The sequence below is a fragment of the Bos indicus x Bos taurus genome, chromosome 12, assembly GCF_003369695.1.
Source record: "Bos indicus x Bos taurus breed Angus x Brahman F1 hybrid chromosome 12, Bos_hybrid_MaternalHap_v2.0, whole genome shotgun sequence".
Lineage (NCBI taxonomy): Eukaryota > Metazoa > Chordata > Mammalia > Artiodactyla > Bovidae > Bos > Bos indicus x Bos taurus.
The window spans coordinates 16,296,578-16,321,154 of record NC_040087.1 but is presented as its reverse complement, the minus strand read 5'-3'; the positions used below and the strand labels follow the sequence as shown (position 1 = coordinate 16,321,154).

Here is a 24,577-nt window from a genome sequence, read left to right as displayed (position 1 = left end):
AGTTACGGACTACAAAGTCTAACAAAATTTCATAACAAAACCAAAAATCTGAAGGCGTACTTAAATTTTTAAATAACATAAATGTTGGAGGATTTTTTTTAATGAGTATTGGTGCTTGCTGGAAAGCACAGTTCTTAGAAATGGAGCTGGTAATTGGCCACTGGAAACTGGTGAGTATCAGGACTAGAACTCCCCAGGCATCCACCTGGATCCTCTGTATCCATTTATTTTAATGGGAGACATGAGTCTGGAGTGGAATTTAACTCAACAGTCTCTGAGTCACCACAGGGACTACCTATCAAAATGCTCTGGGCTTGATTCCCATCACAAACTCTCGTCTACGGATCCATAGCTCCAGCTCTAAATATGTAGAGAGCACAGTACAGGAGAAGAAAACTTAATTCCTTCTTCCCTTCTAGGTTCTTGGTTGGCCTAGTAACTAAACTGCTATCCAACAATGGGAAAAAAACTAATTTCCTACATATAGGAGCTCATAAATATAAGATACTGAAAGAAGTAACCAAAACAGACCGCTTTTATATATATTTTAGACCCACCCCCTCTCAAAAAATAAAAAAATAAAAAAAACGGTAAACCTCCTAAAAATTGACAAGACAAATGAGTTTGGACTTGGGGTAGGAAATGAGTGAAGAAATAAAGTTTATTTACACAGCCATCTCCACCCTGAATTCTTCTATTCCCTCTTTGGTATGGAGGGTATCCCTGTGTCTCTTTTGGTATCTCTTTCACACGAGGTATTTAGTTTCAGTTTTCAGGGAGACTAAAGAGGCCAGAATGTTTTTAAAGTAACTTAAGTTAAAAACTGTGGTGCTGGAGAAGACTCTTGAGAGTTCCTTGGACTGCAAGGAGATCAAACCAGTCAATCCTAAAGAAAATCAACTCTGAATATTCATGGGAAGAACTGATGCTGCATCTGAGGCTCTAATACTTTGACCACCTGATTCGAAGAGTCAATTCATTGGAAAGATCCTATTGCTGGCAAAGACAGAAGGCAAAAGGATAAGTGGGCAGCAGAGGATGAGATGGTTAGATAGTGTCACTGACTCCATGCACATGAATTTGAGCAAACAGTGGCTCAGAAAGTAAAGAATCTGGCTGCAATGTAGGAGACCTGGGTTCAAGCTCTGAATCAGGAAGATCCCTTGGAGAAGGGAATGGCAACCCACTCCAGTATTCTAGCCTGGAGAATCCCATGGACCTAGGAGCCTGGTGGGCTACCAGTCCATGGGGTTGCAGAGAGTCAGACATGACTTAGCAACCGAACAACAACAGCAAAGTTCAAAATAATCAATATGCCAAAGTGGCCTATTCTGGGGGTGGCAGATTCTGCTCCTACTAATGGCAAGAGACTCCAGCACTTCTTCAACCCGAGTTCAGATTCCAGCTTCAGCTCTGGCTCTAGTGGCTCTGCAAATGTACTCAGGTTTGCATAACTGATGTTTCCTTCTGGGCTGCAAGGAGACTACCTGCCTTGCAAGGCCGTTGGGAGGACTGAAAGAGGAAATAGCCTGAAGGACCCTGGACCCAGACCGTCTCCCCTTTTGGTTCCCTTATCAGTAACTTCGGGGTGATACTGAACCTCTCAGCAGGCCTTGGATGTAACGCCTTCTGATTAAAGTTCAAACCAAATGCTGGACACCAGGAAAGTAAGAAAAGCAATCACATGTTGAAATCTACATATTTATTCTTTAATCTCTGCATCCTCACAGACATGTTCTCACTCCTTGGAGAAGTATTTGAGGAATGAATGGAAAACACATAAAAACTCAGAAGATATAGTCTTGGCTCAACCACTTGGTAACACAACCCAAGGAAAACCATTTCGCCATCTAATCCGGGTTTCCTTACACCTAAGATCTGAATATTTAGCTCTGGAAGAATAAATAATACCTACTCTCTGTGTGCTAAGTTGCTCAGTCATGTCTGACTCTTTGCCACCCCATGGACCGTAGCCCGCCAGGCTCCTCTGTCCAGGGGATTTCCCAGGCAGGAATGCTGCAGTGAGCAGCCATTCCCTTCCCCAGGGGATCTTCCCAACCCAAGAATTGAACCCAGGTTTCCTGCACTGCAGGCAGATTCTTCTCTGAGCCAGTACCTACTCTACCAACTTCCAAAGACTGTCAAAAGAATATAAATAATGCTTACACACAGTGCCACCAGGTATACTGAAGCTTTCTGGATATCACAAGCATTTTATTAATGTCACAATATTTCTAGGAATTTAGTCTTTCTGTGCCTTAGAAGACTGAATCTCTTTTCTAAAAATAACGGACTGTGATAATAATAATGGCAAATGTCAGTGCCAAGCATTGATCTGAGCACTTTACACATATATTCATTCATTGCCTCTGCACAATAATCCTAGGATTATGATCCCTCATTGCAAGACAAGGAAACTGAGGCTCAGGGAAGTTAAGCACTAGCTGTGTTCTTGTGAAACCAGGACTGAGAGCCAGCCATGTGCGCCCTTAGCCACTATGCCAATGACAGGCTGATGACACCCAGTTATTTATCGTACTGAAGACAAACTATGACACGTCAACCCTTGGGAATCTAGGAAAGCAAGTGACATCTACTGATCACTCACTTAAGCCAAACCCAAATTCTGCTCTGGGGACTGTATCTCAGCTCCTCGCAACAGCCCTGAAGGTAAAAGAGTATTTTTTTTTAATTAATTAATTTAATTGGGGGCTAATTACTTTACAATATTGTGGTGGTTTCTGCCATACATTGACATGAATCAGCCATGGGTGTACATGTGTCCCCCATCCTGAACCCCCCCCTCTCATCCCCCTCCCCATCCCATCCCCCTGGGTTGGCCCAGTGCACCGGCTTTGAGTGCCCTGTTCCATGCATTGAACTTGGACTGGGGATCTGTTTCACATATGGTAATATACATGTTTCAATGCTGTTCTCTCAAATCATCCCACCCTCACCTTCTCCCACAGAGTCCAAAAGCCTGTTCTTTATATCTGTGTCTCTTTTGCTGCCTCACATATAGGGTCATCGTTACCATCTTTCTAAATTCCATATATATGTATTAATATACTGTATTGGTGTCTGTCTTTCTGACTTACTTCACTCTGCATAATAGACTCCAGTTTCATCCACCTCATTAAAACTGATTCAAATGTATTCTTTTTAATGGCTGAGTAATACTCCATTGTGTATATGTACCACTGCTTTCTCATCCATTCATCTGCTGATGGGCATCTAGGTTGCTTCCATGTCCTATTGTAAACAGTTCTGCGATGAACATTGGGGTACACGTGTCTCTTTCAATTCTGGTTTCCTCGGTGTGTATGCCCAGCAGGGGGACTGCTGGGTCATATGGCAGTTCTATTTCCAGTTTTTTAAGGAATCTCCACACTGTTCTCCATAGTGGCTATACTAGTTTGCATTCCTACCAACAGTGTAAGAGGGTTCCCTTTTCTCCACACCCTCCCCAGCATTTATTGCTTGTAGACTTTTTGATAGCAGCCATTCTAACCGGAGTGAGATGGTACCTCATTGTGGTTTTGATTTGCATTTCTCTGATAATGAGTGATATTGAGCATCTGGAAAAGAGTATTTTCACCATCAACAAATTACAAACCTGGGGACTTGCCTGGTGGTCCAGTGGCTAAGACTCCACACTCCCAGTGCCAGGGGCCTGGGTTCGATTCCTAGTCAGGGAACTAGATCCCACACGCCACAACTAAAGATCCTGTGTGGCACAACTAAGACCCTATGCACCCGAATAAATAAATATTAAAACAAAACAAATTACCCACCTGAAGTTCAGCAAGACTCAGCAATTTGCTTCAAATTCTAAAATTAATAACCTGGGGGAATAATATGTAAAAAATACACCAACTAGGCAGAGCAGCGTTTCCATCCCTGCCTGTCTCCTGCACGGGGCATTTCCCAGACCAACGCGTCTCAGGTCTGGATGCCTCACTGAGCCCCAGAGCTGGCCCCTGACTTATGCCCACGTGAGGTTCCTGGGTTGCTCAGGGATAAGGAATCCATCTACCAGTGCAGGAGACACGTGAGTTGCGGGTTCAATCCCTGAGTCAGGAAGATATCCTGGAGAAGGAAATGACAACCCGCTCCAGTATTCTTGCCTGGGAAATTCCATGGACGGAGGAGCCTGGGGGGCTGCGATTCACGGGGTCGCAAAGAGTGGGACATGGCTGAGTACACACGCACAGCACAGCAGCTGGCTCCCCGCACCGGGTGGAAGGGACACCCAGTCTGCTGGGCCCGCTGACCAAGGGGCCTGGGAGGGAGCTGGGCTTTCTGACATTGGGTCAGAACGGCCTCAGGGAAGAGAGCAATCGCCCAGAGGCAAGAGTTTCACATCCTGATGCAGAATTCCATGTCAGAAGGGAGTCTGCATTTTTCCAAAGGCCCAGCTCTGCCAGGGTTAAAGGGAGGGTTGGCGGGGGAACCAAACCACCACTTACTACTTTATTTCCACAGGAAAATGGATTCCAAGTGCTGAGAAAAGTCTTGCTCTGACAGGCGGACCTCCAGGCCTGAGTCTGGGTGGGACTGCCCCACGCGTCTGTCAGTACTTTGGGATCCAATTTACATGGAGCCCAAGCATGTCCTCCAAACCACATGCTGTAAAATCCTGAACTAACACGTTTAATCTGTAACTGCGCTTCGTTTCCTATCTTTTTCTCCCCAGCTTTGGACCACATGTTATTAAAGGTTTCACAGTATTTTTTTTTTTCTTTTAGAGTCCTTCCTCCTGCATGGTCTGGGTGGGGCTCCTCCTGGATGGTCTGGGTGGGGCTGACCTGAGAAGTCTAAGGAGGGAGGGAGCTTCCTGGCTGGGAGGTGTCCACCACCCTGCTGTGTGACCTTGGGCAAGTGGCTTAAGCTCTCTGAGCCTCAGTGTCCTCAGCCATTAAACGAGGGAGAGATGTGAAGGGGTGATTTCTAGTTATAGAGAAACTCCCTCTTCAGGCTACAGTGGTCAAGAAAGGCATTTCAGAGGCAGGTGGATTTCAACTGGATATAGGAAGTTGGGTGGAACCCAAATGGCAGTTGGGAAGGTAAGGAGATATTGAGCTCCTATTACAGTTAAAACAGAACACTCAGCAAGAATTAAATGAGGAAATGTATATATTACATATATTTAATATATCTGTTTACATATAAAGGACATGGAACAATGCCTGACACAGGAAAGAACTTGATAGTGTTGTTATCATAATTATAAGCATTGTCCTCACAACACGACTCAGTATCCATTGTGCCCATTTTACAGGTAAGACATCAGGTCACAGGAAACTGATACTCCGAGTTTAAGTTATCAGGTCAGAGTGACACAGTTAACAATCGACAATACCAAGATTTGGACCCTGGTCTTTGAGGCTCAAGAGAGCTGATTTTTAACCTCTAAGCTACACAACAGGGAAGACAGTCCCTTAGGCTAAGGACTAAAAGGCTTTTTCTGAAAATGACACTTAAGTTACTGAGAATACAGTACTTTCGGGGCTTCCCAGATGGCTCAGTGGTAAAGAATCCACCTGCAATTCAGGAGCCAGGAAGATCCCCTGGAGAAAGAAATGCCAAGCCACTCCAGTATTCTTGCCTGGAAAGCCCCATGGACAGAGGAGCCTGGTGGGCTGCAGTCCACTGGGTCGCAAAAGAAGCAGACACATCAGCAACAAAACAACAGTCTTCCAAATACGTTACTTGAGTCCTACCCAATTCTGCAAAATCTACAGGGACAACTATATCTCTATTTTTTTTCCTCGTCCACAGTGCTAAGTGCTCAAAACCTGTTTACTCACTTCAACTGTTAACTTCAAGCGACATTTGATACAATAAAACTCCCACCTGTCCCTCTCAGAAGTCATGACAACTCGACCTCTGGATGTAATCTGGCTTATCAAACACTTGGCAAATGTTGAAGAAAGTACTCTTACCTGTTGAGAAAGAATAACTCTAGGGACCCACCAACCACCAAAAACAAGATTCTAAATTTGAGCGAGGTGGTGGGGAGAAGGGAGACCCAGACTTTAGTCAGAGTCACCCATTTTTAAGTGTGTATGTGGCCCCTTCCTTTTACAGGACATCAGGTACTCAGAAACATTTACTGTGGGGAATAAGACAGGCCTGGCCCAGGCCTCCTGGGAGGGCAGGCTTACACAGCACAGTCACTGTATCCAGGCCAGGAGGAGTGTGTGCTGGGCTGAATCGAGTTCCCCTAGATTCGTGCACTGAAGCCCCAGTTCCTCAGAACATGATCTATTTGGAGATCAGGCCTCTCAAGTTGTATAACCACTCACAAGGTTATACGAGTGGGTTATGGGCGGGCACTAATTCAGTGTGACCGGTGTCTTCATAAGAAGAGGAAACACAGACCCACAAGGAAACAGCAGGGACGCTCAAGGACAGAGGAAAGGTCACAGGAGCACAGGGGCAGGCTGGCCACCAACAAGCCCAGGAGAGATGCCTCGGGAGAAACCAGCCCCGCCGACACCTTGACTTTGGACTCTCAGCCTCTAGAACAGTGAGGAAATAAACTTCTGTTAAGACACCCAGTCTGCGGTATTTTGTTACAGCAGCCTGAGCCAACTAGTAGAGTGGGGTGATGGCTGAGAAGCAAAAAGATGCCGTGTGGGGAAAAAAAAAAAAAGGTGAGGACCAAAAAAACGGCATCAGATCAGCAAACCGTGCGTCGTGGCAGATCCAAGATGACGGACTGAAAGTGCAGGGACTAAGAGACGGCTTCGAGTAGGAAAGAGGAGAGGAGCAGTGCACTGATAATAATCTAGCACTTTCTGTCCCTTGTATGGAGGGCACACACGAAACTAAGGGAAAATCCCTGCCGAGCCAGACCTCACGGGCCAGCAAAGGAAGAAAGAGTTTAAGCATGGGGAAAGTACCAGAGATGAAGGCACTAATTCACAAAAAAGCACCATAAGGAAATAATGCCAAAGTGTCTTAAAGCTGCGCCTGATTCTGTGCTCAGATCTACATGGAAGGGCTGCCAGGGAGCCCCCTGTCTTGAGGAGGCTGGGGACTGACCAAATGGGAGCAGGGTTAAGTAGACTCGTCCAGGGCAGAAGGGCTTCCCTGATGGCTCAGGCAGTAAAGTGTCTGCCTCCAATGCGGCAGATCTGGGTTCGATCCCTAGGTTGGGAAGATCCCCTGGAGAAGGAAATGGCAACCCACTCCAGTACTCTTGCCTGGAAAATCCCATGGATGGAGAAGCCTGGTAGACTACAGTTCGTGGGGTCACAAAGAGTCAGACACAACTGAGCAACTTCACTTTCATGCTTTTCCAGGGCAGAAGGTGGGGAGGTGGAGGGGTGAAGCGAGGGAAATGACCTGGAAAAGGGAAATGCGGGCAATGGGAAGAAAGGCCAAGTCAGGCAGTCTGCAAGGGGAGATGCTATCTTTGAACTCATCACAGTTGCCTGCAGAGAGAAAATGCAGTAAATCAGAGCCAGGCTGACGGAACCAGGTAAGATGTACTGATGCTACTTGTAAGGCTGTGCAGCTTCAACATCAAAAAATAGGGAAGAACACTGGAGGATGTAGAGAATGGACATGTGGGCACGGGAGGCAAAGGGCGTGGGGACGCACTGGGAGAGCAGCACTGGCATATACACCAGACAGCAAGTGGGAAGCTGCTGTATTGCAAGGGGGCTCAGCTCAGTGCTCCCTGAGGACCTAGAGGGCTGGGACAGGGGTGGGATGGAGGCTCAAGGGGGAGGGGACATATGACCCACAGACCTGACTTACACTGTAGTACAGCGGAAACCAGCACAACACTGTAAAGCAGTTATACTCCAATAAAATAAATACATAGAATATTTTTTTTTAAAAAAGGAACATTGGAGGAATACCTTGGGTGGCAAAACTCCATGGCCAGAGCTGCAGAGGTCAGCTGTCAAAAGCAAGACCACAGGAGAAGCCAGAGGATTAAGAAAACCAAGATGGGGCTTCCCTCTGCCCCTCTGGGGAGAACAGTCAAGGGGAACCTCAAGGCTCACTGGGCCAGAGAGATACGGACTGTGTTTTGAGTCACAAGCTCTTAGGGCCCCTCCAGCAAAGAGACTGAGGAAGCACAGCAGAAGGAAGAAAGCAAATATCAAAGAAGATTTCCAAAATTATAAAGCCTGACCCCGGAACATCCTGGAAGGGTTCCAGATACCATAAATTAACCTGGCTCAGTATCAATCTCCTATGAACATAGGAACAATAATTTCTCAGCAACCCCAAATTAAAACGTTTCTATGATGCAAACCAAACACTGATTGTCTCCAATTTTTTTTTTTTTTTTTTTTGGTCCCAGTATCCCTCCTTTATGACCAATGGAGGACCCAGATAGGAAAAAGTAGGAGCACACCCAGGAATCTGACTTTGAGAAAGGCATCTCACTTCTACTTGCTTGCAGTAAAAGCAAGAGAAGCCAAATTCTCACAGTTCTTCGACTTTCTATCCATGTAAACAATCTCACTCGATTTTTGAATTACTTTGTGGGAACAGATGGTTTCCAAATGTACGACTTCTTACTACAGTATATGGAAGCAATACTACTGAACTCTGAAATTAAGATGAAGAGAACACAGACACGCTTCAGGCCTGCATCTCTATTGGCAGGCCTAAGGCTTACATGGAATCCTGACCATTCTTATTTTTTTTTCTTTCTTTTCTCTCTTGCCTTTTTTCTTTTTTTGGTTAAACAATTCACACCACATACACACAAAAACTTCTCTGAAATATCATAGCAACTGAAAATTCTGCTGCAAAAACCCTTCCACGCCACACACGAAAAATAGTAGCAATAAAACAGAAGCCTCTTGACTTTCTATAAATTATACATCAGCTATGTAAATATAGTTGGGTTTTGGGTCTTACATCCTTAAGCCTTTTACGATAGGGACTTCCCAGGGGGTGCTATTGGTAAAGAATCTGCCAGGGTGGAAGAGACGAGGGTTCAATCCCTAGGTTGGGAAGATCCCCTGGAGAAGGACATGGCAACTCACTCCAGTATTCCTGCCTGGAAAATCCTCCCATGGACAGAGGAGCCTGGCGGGCTACAGTCATGGGGCCACAAAGAGTCAGACATGACTGAGCACACACATAATTTTATATTTGAAATAAACATCACAGTTAACTCCAAATCACCTGAATTCCAACAAGTGACGCCGTCACTGAAAGAGCTCGCAAACGGTAATCGTGGTGGCAGTACCAGACCTAAGCCCAGGCCAGCTTTCCCCAATGCCTTTCTAAGGCAGAAGTCTAATCTTCCAAAAAGCTAAGCCAGATCTGGCAAGTAGCATCACAAACAGAATTCTATGAGGCACAGACAAAAGTTCAAGTCATGTGACCCAACCGACAACCCCATAAGCACCTTAAGCAGAGTTCATAGCATTTCTGCCATTTAAATCGCCAAGTCTCTGGAAAAGCAGACTCAACAAAGCGCCAGGAGGAGATGACTCTGGGAAGATATTAAGAGAAAGTAAATGCTGCCCAGCATAAATATAAAAAGTCTTTATACCTATTATCTCTAGCCAAAGAAATTTATATAGCAAATGAAAAATTTGGTGCCACAGAACTTTCATACAACAAGAAGTTTGTAGCAATAGTAAATGCCTCCACACTACTTATAAACTGTACATAAATAAAGGCATCAGGTATGTAAATATAGTTGGGCTTTCTTTTTTGGCTAAGCAAGTCACACACATATAAATGTATATAGATGTAAGTATATAGATCTGTGTGTGTGTGTGTGTGTGTTAGTTGCTCAGCCATGTCCGACTGTTTGCAACCCCATGAACTGTAACCCGCTAGGCTCCTCTGTCCATGGGATTTCCCAGTCAAGAATACTGGAGTGGGTTGCCATTCCTTTCTCCAGGGGATCTTCTCAACCCAGGGATTGAACCCAAGTCTCCCACACTGCAGAGAGATTCTTTACCGTCTTGAGCACCAGTACATCCAAGTATATAGATATATACCAATTAATACAGGTATATAAATACACCTATAGGTATAGGTAAATAGTTATATCTATATAACTTACAGACATCATAGTTATATCTATGGATATAGGTCAATAGATATACATAGATATGTAAAAGGGGAATAATAGAAAAGTGCATGCAAAAGGAAGCAACTTGTGTTTAAATATTGATAAGTAATGACGAAGTTGACTAACAACTTCTAAGCCTTTGTTCACACCAGCAGAGACCAGCTGTGTTCACACACAGCAAGAGCAAAGGTAATTAACCTCTGCACCAATCAACACTAACATGGATTTCAAATGTTAGTGTTTACATTTTAAATGCTTACCTACCCTTTAAATGCTAAAACCAAAGAACTGCTAAACCACAGCATGAAAATTTTAAGTTGCAACAGAACTCAAAAAAAAAAAAATTCTTAGTCAACAATTGAAGTTAAAATTTTTAAATAGTGAGGTTATGCCAAAATTTTGCCTAATAACAGACACTCACCAAAAAAACAAATAAGATGTCACAGTGACTAACAAATTAGCCGGTGGAATACTTTCAATGATGGTCAAACCCTGGGCTGACCTTTATAAACTGGCACAGCTCAAAAATTCCCAGAGGTTTTGTGGCCTATGGTTGCATGCTGTTATTCTGGAAACATGATTATCGTGCTCTTGCCTTTTCAATAAAGAGCGGCCCACGATGCAAGCAACAAGAATGCAGGTGTGTTTGTGGAGACTGTTCCTGCCACACACAGAAACGTGGGAGAGCATGCGTGGCTGTGGTGCAGAGACACCATGCACACGGAGGCCTGGCAGTGCTAACAGCTTTGACTACTAGAAGTCCTCTAAATGGCAACCCACTCCAGTGTTCTGGCCTGGGAAATCCCACGGACAGAGGAGCCAGGCAGCTACAGTCCATTAGGTCACAAAGAGTTGGACACGATTGAGCGACTAAACCACAGTGAAACCTGGCCTTCCCTGGTGGCTCAGCGGTAAAGAATCCGCCTGTCAATGCAGGAGACACGGGGTCAGTCCCTGGTCCTGGAAGATCTCCTGGAGAAGGAAATGTCAACCCACTCCAATATTCTTGCCTGGAGAATCCCATGGACAGAGGAGCCTGGCAGGCTACAGTCCATGGGGTTGCAAAGAGTCAGATAAAACTTAGTGATTAAACAACAACAGTGAAACTGATCAACAACAATAATAAAAGGGAGGAAAAGCTGTGACTCCTTGTTTTTGAAGTATTAATAGTCAGAATATATGTGATGAATATAGCCATTTAAATGAGAGTGACTACAACTATAAATGATCGTTATAGCACAGTGACTAATCAATTCAATAGCAGAAACATAATTTGAAACAAAGCATAACTACAAAAGAACATCATGTTCTACAAAAACAAGTGTGATTTCAAGTTTCATTACATTCATAATGAAAAATCTTTACGGCCAAAATTATGGAATAGTTTTTGAGACCAGATAGATTTCATCAAGTCTTGGGTGCATCCCAGTGACTAAAGGAAGCTAATATCCCAAGGATTCAGTTGAGACAGGATGGGAGTGTGGCAGGGAGACTCAGGCTTCAACAGAGAAGCCACAAATCTCAGAGAAGAGTCTTTGCCTCTGTAGATATTTGAGAGAGGTATCGCAGGCAGACCAGGGCCTTAGTCCCACAGGCTGACATATCCCAGGCCCCAGTAATCCGCGGTGCCCTACAGGGTCCTAAGAGCCCTGTGCCGCGTCACCCCATTGCACGGTGACGGCCTGAACACCCGTCTCACTTGTACGCACAGCAGATCTCAGACTGTCAGGCACACCCCACATTCACACCATCTTTCCAACCACAGAATGTGCGTGCGGACTTCCATCCAAAACCAAGCCAGCCTACAAAACCTGACCCAAACCTCAGGTTAGCAGAGTCTTTCCCAGCCAGTTTAACTAAAATGACCTTTTTTTCTGAATTTTGCAGACAATGTCTATCTGTGCCACCGGCGTCGCACCTTGAGGTCCCCACGGCTTCCCGGTTCCCGTGGCCGCCCCAGCAGCAGCAGCCCCGGCGGCCTGGCCCACCTGCTCCCCTTTGCTGATGTCCAGTGGTTTTATTTCCATCCTTCTGTCTAAGGCAGGATACCAGGGCCTCAAACCCTGTTCCTTCCCACATGTGACAGGGGGAATTAAAGGCTGTGTATCGTGTTTTTCATGTTTTGTTTTGAAATTAAAGGATGCAAAATAAAGGGGGCATCCCTGGTGGCTCAGTGGTTAAAAAAAAAAAAAAAATCCACCTGCCAATGAAGGAGACACAGGTTCGATCCCTGATCTGGGACGATCCCACATGCCTTGGAACAACTAAGCCGGTGGGTCACAACTGTTGAGCCTGCGCTCTAGAGCCCGGGAGCCGAAACAATGGAGCCCGCATGACCTCGCGCCTGTGCTCTGCCACGAGAGAGGCCACGGCCAACGAGAAGCCCCCACACGGCAACTGGAGAGGAGCCCCCAATTGCTGCAACTAGAGAAGAGCCTGCGCAGCAGCCAAGACCCAGCCCAGGCAAAAGTAAATAAACACATAAATAGAAAATTACATATATATATACACGTATATATTTAAAGAAGATGCAGGGATTTTATTTTAAAAAAAGATCACGTGGCATCTCACGTGTGCTCCTGTCGCATCTTACTCTCTGCACCTCCTCCAGCACCAGCACTGGCACTTACAGGACCTCACTGAGTACTTTTCTCATCTGTATTCCTGCCTGGGCAAGCCCTGCATTTCCCATATCGCCTTTCCTGCTTCCAGCCACCCCAAAAAGAGATATCAGCAATAACATACCCCACTCTCTTCTTAATGTGACCAACTTTCAACAACTGTTCTGTACATCGGATCCAAGATTTTCCTTTTCATTTTCCAGGACCTCCAGCAATCAGCCTGAGACAGACTCTTTTCTTACTCCTCTTTTCAAGTCACTTCATTTCAGTCATACAAACACCCTTTGGAACTTCCTTATCCCCAAATGACACTATTTAATAAATCAGCACTAGAACAACAACAACAAGTTTGCTTTCCCAATGAACGTATTTGTGTACTTTTTTCTCAGACCTGACTTTCTGCATCAGTTCGTATTTATTACTACCATTTGTGCTATTTTACAAGCTACTGCAAGTCACCTTTAATACGAGGCAGAGTGTATATTTCTAAACCAAGATAGCGTACATCTCCTATAAGTCTTCCCAGTTCATCCTTCAAAATCTATTTCTTCAATTATCTCCACCCTCACCGACAAGGAGAATGAGAACTCTATCAGAAGAGGTCAAGGGAGTCTCTGTTGGTCTCTGCTGTATCCTTGGTACCTAGAACAGTGCCTGGCACTAAGCAGTGCTTGGTGGGTACTTGCAGAACGAATGTTGGTTGAATGAGTCTCCAGGTACCCTCCTGGATTTTACTCCTCTCCACCCCTTCCCTGTGTGCGTATATGCCAAGTTGCTCCAGTCGTGTGCAACTCTTTGCAACCCTATGGACTGTAGCCCTCCCCAGGCTCCTCTGTCCATGGGATTTCCCAGTCAAGAACACTGGAGTGGGTTGCTGTTTCCTCCTCCAGAGATCGAACTCACGTCTCTTATGTCTCCTAAACTGGCAAGCAGACTCTTTACCACTAGCACCATGGTCAAGAACACACACACTAGAGTGAACTCATCAGGGTTCCATCCCTGGTTTAGCATCTAAGTAGAGCGATGACCTTGAGCATGTATTACTCAACTCTCCCCAGCTGTACAGGAGGATCTGAACGTGCTTTTCACAAGGACCCAGCAGGGTGATGCAGAGCCCAGTCCAAGAGCTCATAGTGGCTCTTCCATTCAGCCAGGGTCACCTGTGCTAACACACAGCCCTTCTTTCCCCAGCTCACCAGCCAGAAGTCTGGATCCTGACGACCAAACTGTTTGCACTCAAATATGAGTAAATTGATTGGCTCAAAGAAAGGGGGAAGGCCTAAGAGTGTTGGGTTTTTTCCTATGAAAGGGATGTATGCACTTGATTAACAGAGCTTAAACATCTATTGAGCAGCCCTGGGCTTCTATATTTCTATGTTTACATCTGGGTTTTCAACTCCTGGCCAGATAAGCTACATTACCCAAGAGGGCAGTTCTGCTTAGGGTGGCTGCCAGAAGAGTTACTTTTACAAGGCATAAACCAAATGGCCTGAATTATACAACTGAATGGGGAGATAAAGCTTTCTCTGTCACTCCCTGTCTTACAAAATTTATGAAAAAGTCCACTTTACATCTCGGGTCTTCAAGGATCTTTGTGTGTCCTTCTGATTTTAAGAGATGTTCTGTAAACTAAATATGAACCCCAGAGAATCCACTGTCTCTATTGTATATGTTACTATTCAGACACTCCACTCTTCTAAAACTCTTACATGCAGGAAATGTCAGCACTGTGCACACTGGAGGTAGTTTTAACTCTTGCTTTATTTCGAGTTTTGCTCTTCCAAATAAGGAACAGTGCTCTGAGTAAACAGAGCAAAGGGCAGAACACAACTGGTTTACACCCAGCTTTGACCTGAGGCAAAAATGTTTTTGCAAAAGCAACTCTTTAACACATTTGGGTAATGAAATTTCATGTAAACGAGCTGTCTACATTGAATACTCTTTACTTCAAGAGTTGTCCTAACTTCCTACAAACTCCAGTGTCATTCCTCCTCCCATAATTAACATTGCCTTTATCCATAGGGAGTTAACCCTGACGGCTCAGATGGTAAAGACTGTCTGCAGTGCAGGAGACCCAGGTTCGATCCCTGGGAAAGGGAATGGCTATCCACTCCAGTATTCTTGCCTGGAGAGCTCCATGGACAGAGGAGCCTGGTGGGCCCAGTCCATGGGGTGTCAAAGAGTCAGACACGACTGAGGAACTAACATTTTCAGTTCACTGTCACTAAGGTTAAGCCTCCAAGATTTAACTAGTTAGAATTTTCTGCACATAGAACATGTGCAAGTGAGGTTTCGAATTAAAATCTTGCAGAACTCACAAGCACAGCTCACCACAAACAAGCAAAGAAAGGACAACGGAAATCGTGTTTTAAACACCACCATGCTTCACACAGTTAGGTCTGAACTGAAAGAGGTGGTCTCTGCTTTTAAAAGCACCGGTCTTCTCCAAGAAACACCAGTAGGGCAAACACATCAAGTTCACCCAACTTTGAAATAAACCTCAGAAGTAGAGGAACACTATTCATTGCCTCCTTCTGAACTTACAGACACAGATTATTATTGGTCCTGCAAGCTCCATGTTCATATCCAATGAAATGAATATCCTGCCAGCTACATTTTCAGCAGTCATATCCAATCCTGCCATAGCTCACCTTACAATCTGCCGCAAAAGGGAAGTCCAACTTAACAACGGACTTTTTTCCTAAGTTAATGATTCAGGCAATTCTTGGAATAACTTCCACTTGAGAAACTGCATCTAAGTGGTCCAATCAAGAACCTCCCCAGCTGTTGACAACTCAACTCTGGAAATTCCCTCCTTTTTGCCCATTCCTGACTATCCCTAGATCCAAATTGCAAAGTTTAATGACCCCAAAGAGTGCTTTCTGCCTCTAGTGAACTCAGAAGTCTTGTCTGAATATTCATTAGGACTCTTAATAAACGTGCATTGAATTAAAGAGGGGAGCGCTGGAATCTAGCTCCAAAAGGCCACTGTCTGTCCCCTCTCCCCACCCCCACCCTCCCGCAGCGGAGGAAACAGATCTGGAGCTGACAGTCAAGCCATCCAGGATCCCAGGGGTCTGACACTCGGCCTGTGACGCAACGACAGCCAGGAGGTCTGGTTGGTGGTTCCCAAATGGGGTACCCACTGCTCTGGGAAATGCTGGGAGGCAAGATACAAACCCTCCTCCAAAGAACTGAAACCCGACGGCGGGGAACCCAGGCAGTTCTACCTGGATCCCAAGGCCCGAATCGCATTCCACCAGCCTCCTTCCTGTTTATAGATCCTGCTCCAGTAACTCCCACTACCAAAGGGAAAGCCGACCTCTCAGAAATATGTCAACACACGACATAACTTGAAAACGCTGTATGCTCATTGGCGCGAGTTACAACTTGTCGGGCTCACGGGTGGAAACCAGCGCACTTTAATTACTTTTTTTTTTTTAAATATACCCTGCCGTCTCTTCCAGGGCCCCCGCAAAGATCGGATTACTGAGTACAAGGTAGCTTCAGTGGCAGGACCAAACCGCGTGGGCGGTGAGCTGGAGGCAAAGAACCAGCGAGCGGACAGCCCGGCGAAGCGGCTGCGATTTGGTTTCGCGACCAGAGCCGCCGCTCCCTCACACAGACGCAGGAAGAGGAAGCCGCGGGCACAAGTCGCCCGATCGCTCGGTGGTGTCGCCGAGGGGGGCCCGGCGGAACTGCGCCGGTGCCCTCGGGTCGGCGGAGGGCGCGCCACCTTTGTCTAGAGGCTTCCCAACCCGGACGGGCGGCGCCTCGGCGCAAAGAGGGCTTTGCCCGGGTTGGAGGCGCAGACGCGGCGCCCGGGTCCCCAGCCCCTGCGCCGGGCCCAGGAAGCGGCCGCAGCCGCCCGAAACCTCCCACTTCCACTGCGCGCACGCGGCGCGCCCGTAAGTCCCAGTCCAGCGGCCACTTCCCAGGCGCAGCAGCGGCGGGGGGGACCCACGCGCCCGCGGGCTCGGCGGCCCGGAGCAGCCCGGCTCTCCTCGGGCCGGACCGCCCACGCGGGTCCCTGCCTCGGAACAGCACGGGCCGCTGGACCCCCAGGTCAGGCCAGATCTCAGACTGGCCACCGCGTCGGGGAAGGCACGACAGCCCGCCAAACACCCACACCCACCGCCCGCCCTCGGCCCTCTCTCACCTGCCTGCACCGTGTCCGAGAGGTCATGAGCGGGGGCCGCGGTCCTGGGAAATTCCTTCAGTTTCCTGGCACTGAGGTTCAAGCCCCCGGAGTTGGCCGCTTCCTCCAGCGCGCGCTCCAGCCCCCGGTTCAAGGGCAGGTTGAAGCCCCCGCCGCCGCCGCCGCCGCCGCCGCCTCCCGCGGCCCCGCCGCTGGCTCCGGTTCCTCCGTGGTGGTGGTGGTGGTGGTGGGGATGATGATGGGGGTGCAGCGTAGCCACCGACAGGGCAGGCACGAAAGGTTGGGGTTCGCTTCCCGGCGTCGCCATCTTCTCCCGGGCCCCCCCGCCCCGCCGCGCCGCTCCTGCGGGGGGAGGTCACACCTTTCCCCCCCGGAACGGGAGACGACAGCCCGGGGCCGAGTCCCCGCGGCGCTCCGCCGAGAGATGCCGGAGGAGGGGCGGAGGGTGTGGCAGGCGCGCGGAACCGGGAGCCGAGAGGCGGAGGCGGCCGTGGCAGCGCGGTCTCGAAGGTTTCCTGTCCCCGGGAAGCTAAGGACTGCGGCGGCGGCGGCGGCGGCGGCGGCGGGCAGCGCGCATGTGTCTCCTCCCGCCCCTGCGCCCTCCTCCCGGCGGCTCTCCCCTCCTCCGCCGCCCGCTCTCTGCTCCGCCTTCCCGCGGAGCCGTCAGTCCAGCCCCGAGCCTGCCTCCGCCGCCCCGGGCGCGGGCCCCGGCTGCTGCCGCGCGCCGGCGCCGGGCTGCCCCGGTACTCGCTTGGGGCTGGACGCGGGGAGATCACGGGGTAGGCGAGAGGCTATCTCAATTCTGCGAATTATTCGGATTCTTTGACCTCCAGTCCCCTCCCAACCCCCAGAGGCAGTGTTTCACGGTAGGATCAGGCTAACAGACGACCCCCGCCCCTAGCGTTTGGGCACCTCCAGTGGGCCAGACGCTGGTCTCCGTTGTCGGCGTTCGTGATCTCAGGAATCTAGGGGACCCCGTGAGCGGAAAAATTGTTTCCCTCAGCCCACAGAGGAAGTGAAGAAACCCGTCTGAGGTCACCCAGGCAGTCAGAGGCGGAGCTGGGTTTGAAAGGAGAGCCTTCGGACTCTAGGCTTGCGCTCCTGTAAACGCCGGGGCTGGACGCCGCTGCGAACAGCTTAGGAGTGGAGCAGAGCGTTTTCTGAGCGATGGCAGAAAACTACAGGCACAGAAAGGAAGGAGTTTTCAAGATGCAGGTCGTTTCTATGGTGGACAGAACCCACTGTCGTGTGAGGAAGAGGGGCTGGCTGTGGCTGGCTGAGCCCGGAATTGGGTGGAGTTGGAGGGGTCAGAAAGGCAGTGACCCCAACTATAAAATAACCCGGTCCCGGTTGGAGCCTGCGCACAGGTGTTCGTCAAGGTGACCTTGTGAGCTTCTTTTAACCCCTGTTCACCTTCTGCCCAGACCAACACCAGGGGCATCAGAACTTCTGACAGCCTAAGAGTAGAACAGTTGGAAGGTTAATAACGTCCCCCTCCTTTCTGAAGTTTCGGTTCCAACTCTCTAAGGCTCTATACCCAAGTCTTGAGCAGCGACCTTGTGAGGGACTTAGCTAAGGGAAGAGGATGCAGGTCAAATAAGAAAATAATTCAACCCTTGGTGGAGGGGGAGATGGTGTTTTAAGTGGTGATGCGGAAAGGTGATGATCTAAAGTACCGCATGGTCGATGTCACTTGCACTGACTGAGCGCTGAGTAAGTACCTCTTGATTCCCTCAGGAGTCTAGGGTGAGTTCAAAGTTCTAACCTCGGAGGAGGAGACAAGCGCCACCTGCTGGAATCCTCCGCCAAAACCTCCTCTCACCAGCTCCTTTTTCGCCCCTCTGCCCCTCAGACTTTTTTTTTTTTTTTTTATGTATTTGGTTGTGCCAGGTCTTAGTTGCGGGCATGTGGGATCTAGTTCCCTAACCAGGGATTGAACCTGGGACCCCTGCCTTGGGAGCTCGGAGTTTTAGCCATTGGACCTGCAGGGAAGTCCCAGGCTTTTAAAAGCCAGGCTTGTGGATGATGATGATGATGGTGAATGTGCAAGCATACTTATAAAAATAACCTACGGTTTCCTTTCCTCTCTGGTATTTTTCCAAAAAGCCAGTGAGAAACAGAGACACAGAAAAAGATGCATTTCGAAAAAAAGAAAAAAGAAAGAAAGAAAAAGATGCATTTGAAAATCTTCCACTAAATCCAGGTGGTGGTGTGTGTGATCAGTCTGCAGGGTATGGTTGAGAACACCTTCTGACTGACTTCAAATGTGGTTCAGGCTGTGAATCGTGGTGCATCATGTACTATTTTAAGACCACAAATTCTTTTTTTTTTTTTTTTTTAGAGGAAAATATGGGATATAGCAATCTGTCCTTATGTTAGGTTGACTTAGTTATGATAGCTTGCTTTAAACTTTTCCTTCTCCAGATTTCTAAAGTGTAAACTCCTTGAAGGAGGGACCTAGTCATGTTTGCAACTTCTTTCCCATAGCTCAAAATCCAGAAAAGTTCTTTGCATATGATGAGTGCGCAGTGAAGATTAGTAATTAAGCATTGCACAATAGGCCAAGTGGCTTACAGTTTGCTATTTGTTGGTACATCTTTCAAAGGATGTCCTTAAATGAAGAAAATTTTTCTTTAAATGGCGGGGAGGGGGTGTTACTGATCAGGTGAAACTGATCTTGGTTATTTATAAACAGTCAAGAAACTTGACAAGCCATTTTCTCTTGCTGTCTAGCTTCTTCACTATTTTTTCAATCAGGTGGACATCTCTGATTTATTTGATACAAATCTCTTCTGAAAACAGAATCTTCTTCCTGTTCTACTCTCCCCACACCATCCATGCACATAGTCTTCTGATAACTGCTATGTTATCACATCAACCCAGTTAACCATCTTGGTTATTTTGGAAGGAGACTTCTGACCAAATGACGGAACATCCAGAGAATCAGAGGATCCTGACTGTTCAGACCCTAGATTCTGCCTGTTCCTAAGTCACATCTTTAGTTTCTATGAGATAGCCAGTGGTGTGTTGATAATACATTGTGCTGTTTGTGTATGTCAGTTTTATTTGGTTTTTCTGTCAGTGCAACCAAAGATTCTAAATATTTAGTCTTTTATCTTAGTCTTTATTCCCCCTTGTTTTCTAAAATAGCCTCATTTGGGGATGGTCCACAAATAATCTTGTACCAACTATTTGGATGATGGCAGCTAACCTTTTACCAGGCTTGGTCTTTAGTACTTTCCAATCATTTCACAAAGTTAATAGAATTCAAATGCTTAAGAAAAGTGGGGAAATAGAAATGCCCCCTTATAAAATAATATCACTATTAGAAGGAAATTGATCAGTTTCATCAACAAATCAAAAAAAATTTAGAACCTATTTTTTAAATTTTTGTCCTCAGTGAACATACCAGATCATACAGAGTCTTCCATGTGTAAGACCCAGCTCTTTTACTCTCACCTGAAAATGGAGTTGCGGGCAAGTTGTAAAAATCTAGCTTATTAAGAATGGCCGATAGCATGGCCATCTAGGGGTATCTCTTTTTTTTGAAAGTGTAGTATTCTAGATTTTTTTAATTTATTTTTATTTATTTAATTGAATTATAGTTGATTTACAATATTGTGTTAGTTTCAGGTGTACAGCAAAATGATTCAGCTATATAGATATACAGAGAGATTTATATAATCTTTTTCAGATTCCTTTCCATTATAGGTTATTACAAGATACTGAATATGGTTTCCTCTGCTATACAGTAGGTCTTTGTGGTTTATCTGTTTTATATATAGTAGTGTGTATATATTAATCCCAAACTTCTAATTTACCCCCCCATCTTTCCCCACTGGTAACCATAAATTTGTTTTTTATGTCTGTGAGTCTATTTCTGTTTTGTAAATCAGTTCAGTTCAGTTGCTCAGTTGTATCTGACTCTTTGCCACCCCATGGATTGCAGCACGCCAGGCCTCCCTGTCCATCGCCAGCTCCCAGAGCTTGCTCAAACTCATGTCTATTGAGTCAGTGATGCCATCCAACCATCTCATCCTCTGTCGTCCCCTTCTCCTCCTGCCTTCAATCTTTCCCAGCAGCAGGGTCTTTTCCAATGAGTCGGTTCTTTGCATCAGATGGCCAAAGTATTGGAGTTTCAGCTTCAGCACCAGTCCTTCCAATGAATATTCAGGACTGATTTCCTTTAGGATTGAGTGGCTTGATCTCCTTGCAGTCCAAGGGACTCTCAAGAGTTCTCCAACACCACAGTTCAAAGGCATCAATTCTTCGGCGCTCAGCTTTCTTTATAGTCCAGCTCTCACATACGTACATGACTGTGGAAAAACCATAGCTTTGACTAGACAGACCTTGGTGAGCAAAGTAGTGTCTCTGCTTTTTAATATGCTGTCTAGGTAGGTCATAGCTTTTCTTCCAAGAAGCAAGCATCTTTTAATTTCATGGCTGCAGTCACCATCTGCAGTGATTTTTGGAGCCCCCCAAAATAAAGTCTGCCACTGTTTCCCTTGTTTCCCCATCTATTTGCCATGAAGTGATGGGACCAGATGCCATGATCTTAATTTTCTTAATGTTGAGTTTTAAGCCAACTTTTTCACTCTCTTCTTTCACTTTCATCAAGAGGCTCTTTAGTTCTTCGATTTCTGCCATGAGGATGGCTTCATCTGAGGTTACTGATATTTCTCCCGGCAATCTTGATTCCAACTTGATTCCAGCCCAGCATTTCGTGTGATGTACTCTGCACATAAATTAAATAAGGATGGTGACAATATACAGCTTTGACGTACTCTTTTGCTGTTTTGGAACCAGTCTGTTGTTCCATGTCCAGTTCTAACTGTTGCTTCTTGACCTGCATACAGATTTCTCAGGAGGCAGGTAAGGTGGTCTGATTTTGTAAATAAGTTCATTTATATCATTCTGTTTTAGATTCCACATATAAGGGATGTCATATGATATTTGTCTTTCTCTGACTTACTTCACTTAGTATGATAATCTCTAGGTCCGTCCATGTTGCTGCAAATGGCCTTATTTCATTCTTTTTTATGACTGAGTAATATTCCATTATATATATATATGTGTACATCATCTTCATCCATTCATTTGTCAAGGAATAGTTAGGTTGCTACCATGTCTTGGCTATTGTGTTAATAAATAATTCTTCTATGAACTTTGAGGTGTGGGTGTCTTTTCAAATTGGAATTTTCTCTGGATATACGCCAAGGCAGTTGTGTCTGTCATAGTCCCGACTGTCCCCTCCAACCACAGGTAGATAAGTGCATCCATCAAACTCTCCTGAAAAGTGAAGGAAAAGCACTCCAAAACTATAGGCAAATAACAAAGCTTTTGACTCCAAAGGCAGCACATCAGGGCTGTGCTGTGTGCGCTAAGTTGCTTCAGTCATGTCCGACTCTTTGTGACCCCACGGACTGGAGCCCGCCAGGCTCCTCTGTCCATGGGGATTCTCCAGGCAAGAATACTGGAGTGGGTTGCCATGCCCTCCTCAGGGGATCTTCCCAACCCATGTATCAAACCCAGGTCTCCCACACTGCAGGCAGATTCTGTACCGTCTGAGCCACCAGGGAAGCTCTTTTATCTTGCTTCATATTATTCTTTAGCCTCTCAGCTTCAGTTTTCTCCCTCCTTCCTAAAAAAGAACCAAGAATATTTCCTGATTAATACCACCTTTTTTACTCCCTCCACAGGCTCTCAGTACTAAAGTTTTCTCTTTGTACTGTATCTGTAAATACTTATCAGTAAATATTTATCTGTAAATGATCAGGGTATGTAGGTTGTATTCATTAACTTTCAAGTACATCATTAACTTTCAAGTACATTCATTAACTTTTAAGTACATCAAATGCAGAGCTCAGTTCTTTTTTTTCCTAAGAAATTCAATAAATAATGTTTGAGATATTTTTATATTATAAGGCAACTAATAATACCAATGTGAATTTCTCTGAAGATAATCAATACTTCCTTGGCATGTTTAGGAGATTTTATTTTATTCTATTTTGCATTCCAAAACACTAATCTAACAAAGCAAACTTACGTGAGAAAAATTAGAACAATGTCCAGAGTTTTTCATTAAAGCCAAATGCATTCAGTTTTAAGAATTGTATATAAGTGTTGAACTGTATGTGTAAATATGACATCATGCTTTCCTATTTTTTTTCCTAGTGGAAAAAATAAAACAATGGTAATTCTTGCCAAATTAGTCTATCCTTATTTGGGCAAAAAAGAAAAATGGGCTACTAGAGTTGGCTTTCAAAATCAATATTTTTAACTGAATTTTTTTCCTTATCCTTGAAATCAAAAAGTCTATAAACTACTTGCTTAGATTCTTGGTTTTCTTTTTTTTTTTTTTTCTTTTAATAAACTTTTTATTTTGTATTGGAGTATAGCCAGTTAACAGCATTGTGATAGTTTCAGGTAAACAGTCAAAGGACTCAGCCATACATATACATGTGCCCATTCTCCCCAAACTCCCCTCCCACCCAGACTGCCACATAACTTTGAGCAGAGTTCCTTATGCTATACAGCAGGACCTTGCTGGTATTCCATTTTAATAGATTCTTGGTTTTCTTAAAAGAGAGTTAGACATACTGCACTCCAGCTACCTGCTTTCAAGCTTTTTCTCAAGCTTTGCTCACACCAACTGTAATCTAATGTATTTTCTAGGCATTCTTGTTCCAGGGTTTATCATTAAGTCTCAAAAGAAAATATTGTCTGCCATTTGATTTTAAAAATATTTCACAGATGACTATTGTTCAGACCAAAACTTTCTTTCTACTCCAACCTCCCAATAAAAATCCTCAGTCCCCTCACAGAGGCTTATTTTCCCTTCTCAATGAGAAATCCTTAGAAGCGACTGCGGTGGCCAGGCCCCGCTCAGCTGTTTCTTCCAGTTCTCTCCAAGATAAAGCAGAGCTCTAGCTCCTTGACCAGGGAGTCTTATTTACGGCTTCCTTTCCACGGCAACTTCTATTAAATGGAAAAACCACAAAATCGGGGCCATCGAGATAGCAGTCTCTAAGAGGCTCTCTGAATGACCAGAGAGGAGCCATCTGTGAATGAGTTGTTTTATGGGCTTTAATCTGTGTGCTAGTTCATAAACATACTTGGGCTTAGGATAGAATGCCAATTTTGCATGACTTTTATTATTTTTAAATAATATTTTTAAAAGTACATGTATATATGATATAGCCAATTGTGTAGCAGAAAGATAGCATTCTGACCTAGTACTTATGAGACATATAGCATTTGGAAAGAAACTATGAGGAAAATATAGTCTGGATCACTCAGGTGAGAAAACGTAATAAGAAGACTTTCTTTGGCTTAATGAGATTGATATCTCCTTAAGGAAAAAAATATCAGTGACCAACAGCGGACCCTCTGGTTCCTGCCGGAAGTTTGTTAAGTGGCTACTAGGGAAAAAATAATGGGACAGTAAGGACAGAAGGGGCCCAGCTAACTGGACTTTGATTTATAAAGAAATGTATTTTACATACTGACTTTTTAAAGATGTGACTATATAAATGTTAGGTCATATGTAGGAATAGATAATAGCTTTACTGTGATTTATTTTTCCAAAAATTCACCTATTCTTTATATTAGCTTATTCGTGTATACATAATGCATATTATGTTATTGGTTTGTAGTGTAATGGATATATGAAATATTTAAGGGAACCAGCTGTTTGTATACAAATAAATTGGTTAACTTGCATGCAGAAACTGA

At 45.5% G+C, this 24,577-nt stretch overlaps 1 protein-coding gene across 4 annotated transcripts in view; it reads right to left on the bottom strand.

Annotated features, from left to right (window-relative positions):
• LRCH1 (leucine rich repeats and calponin homology domain containing 1) overlaps nucleotides 1-17,276 on the bottom strand; it is a 215,359-nt gene extending 198,083 nt beyond the window's left edge. For all 4 annotated transcript variants that reach the window (XM_027557224.1, XM_027557225.1, XM_027557227.1 and 1 more), the window contains exon 1: nucleotides 16,844-17,276. In XM_027557224.1, the coding sequence (XP_027413025.1) occupies nucleotides 16,844-17,150 (307 nt within the window). In that variant the 5' untranslated portion in view covers nucleotides 17,151-17,276. The remainder of the gene's footprint in view (nucleotides 1-16,843) is intronic.
• Nucleotides 17,277-24,577: the final 7,301 nt, after the last annotated feature.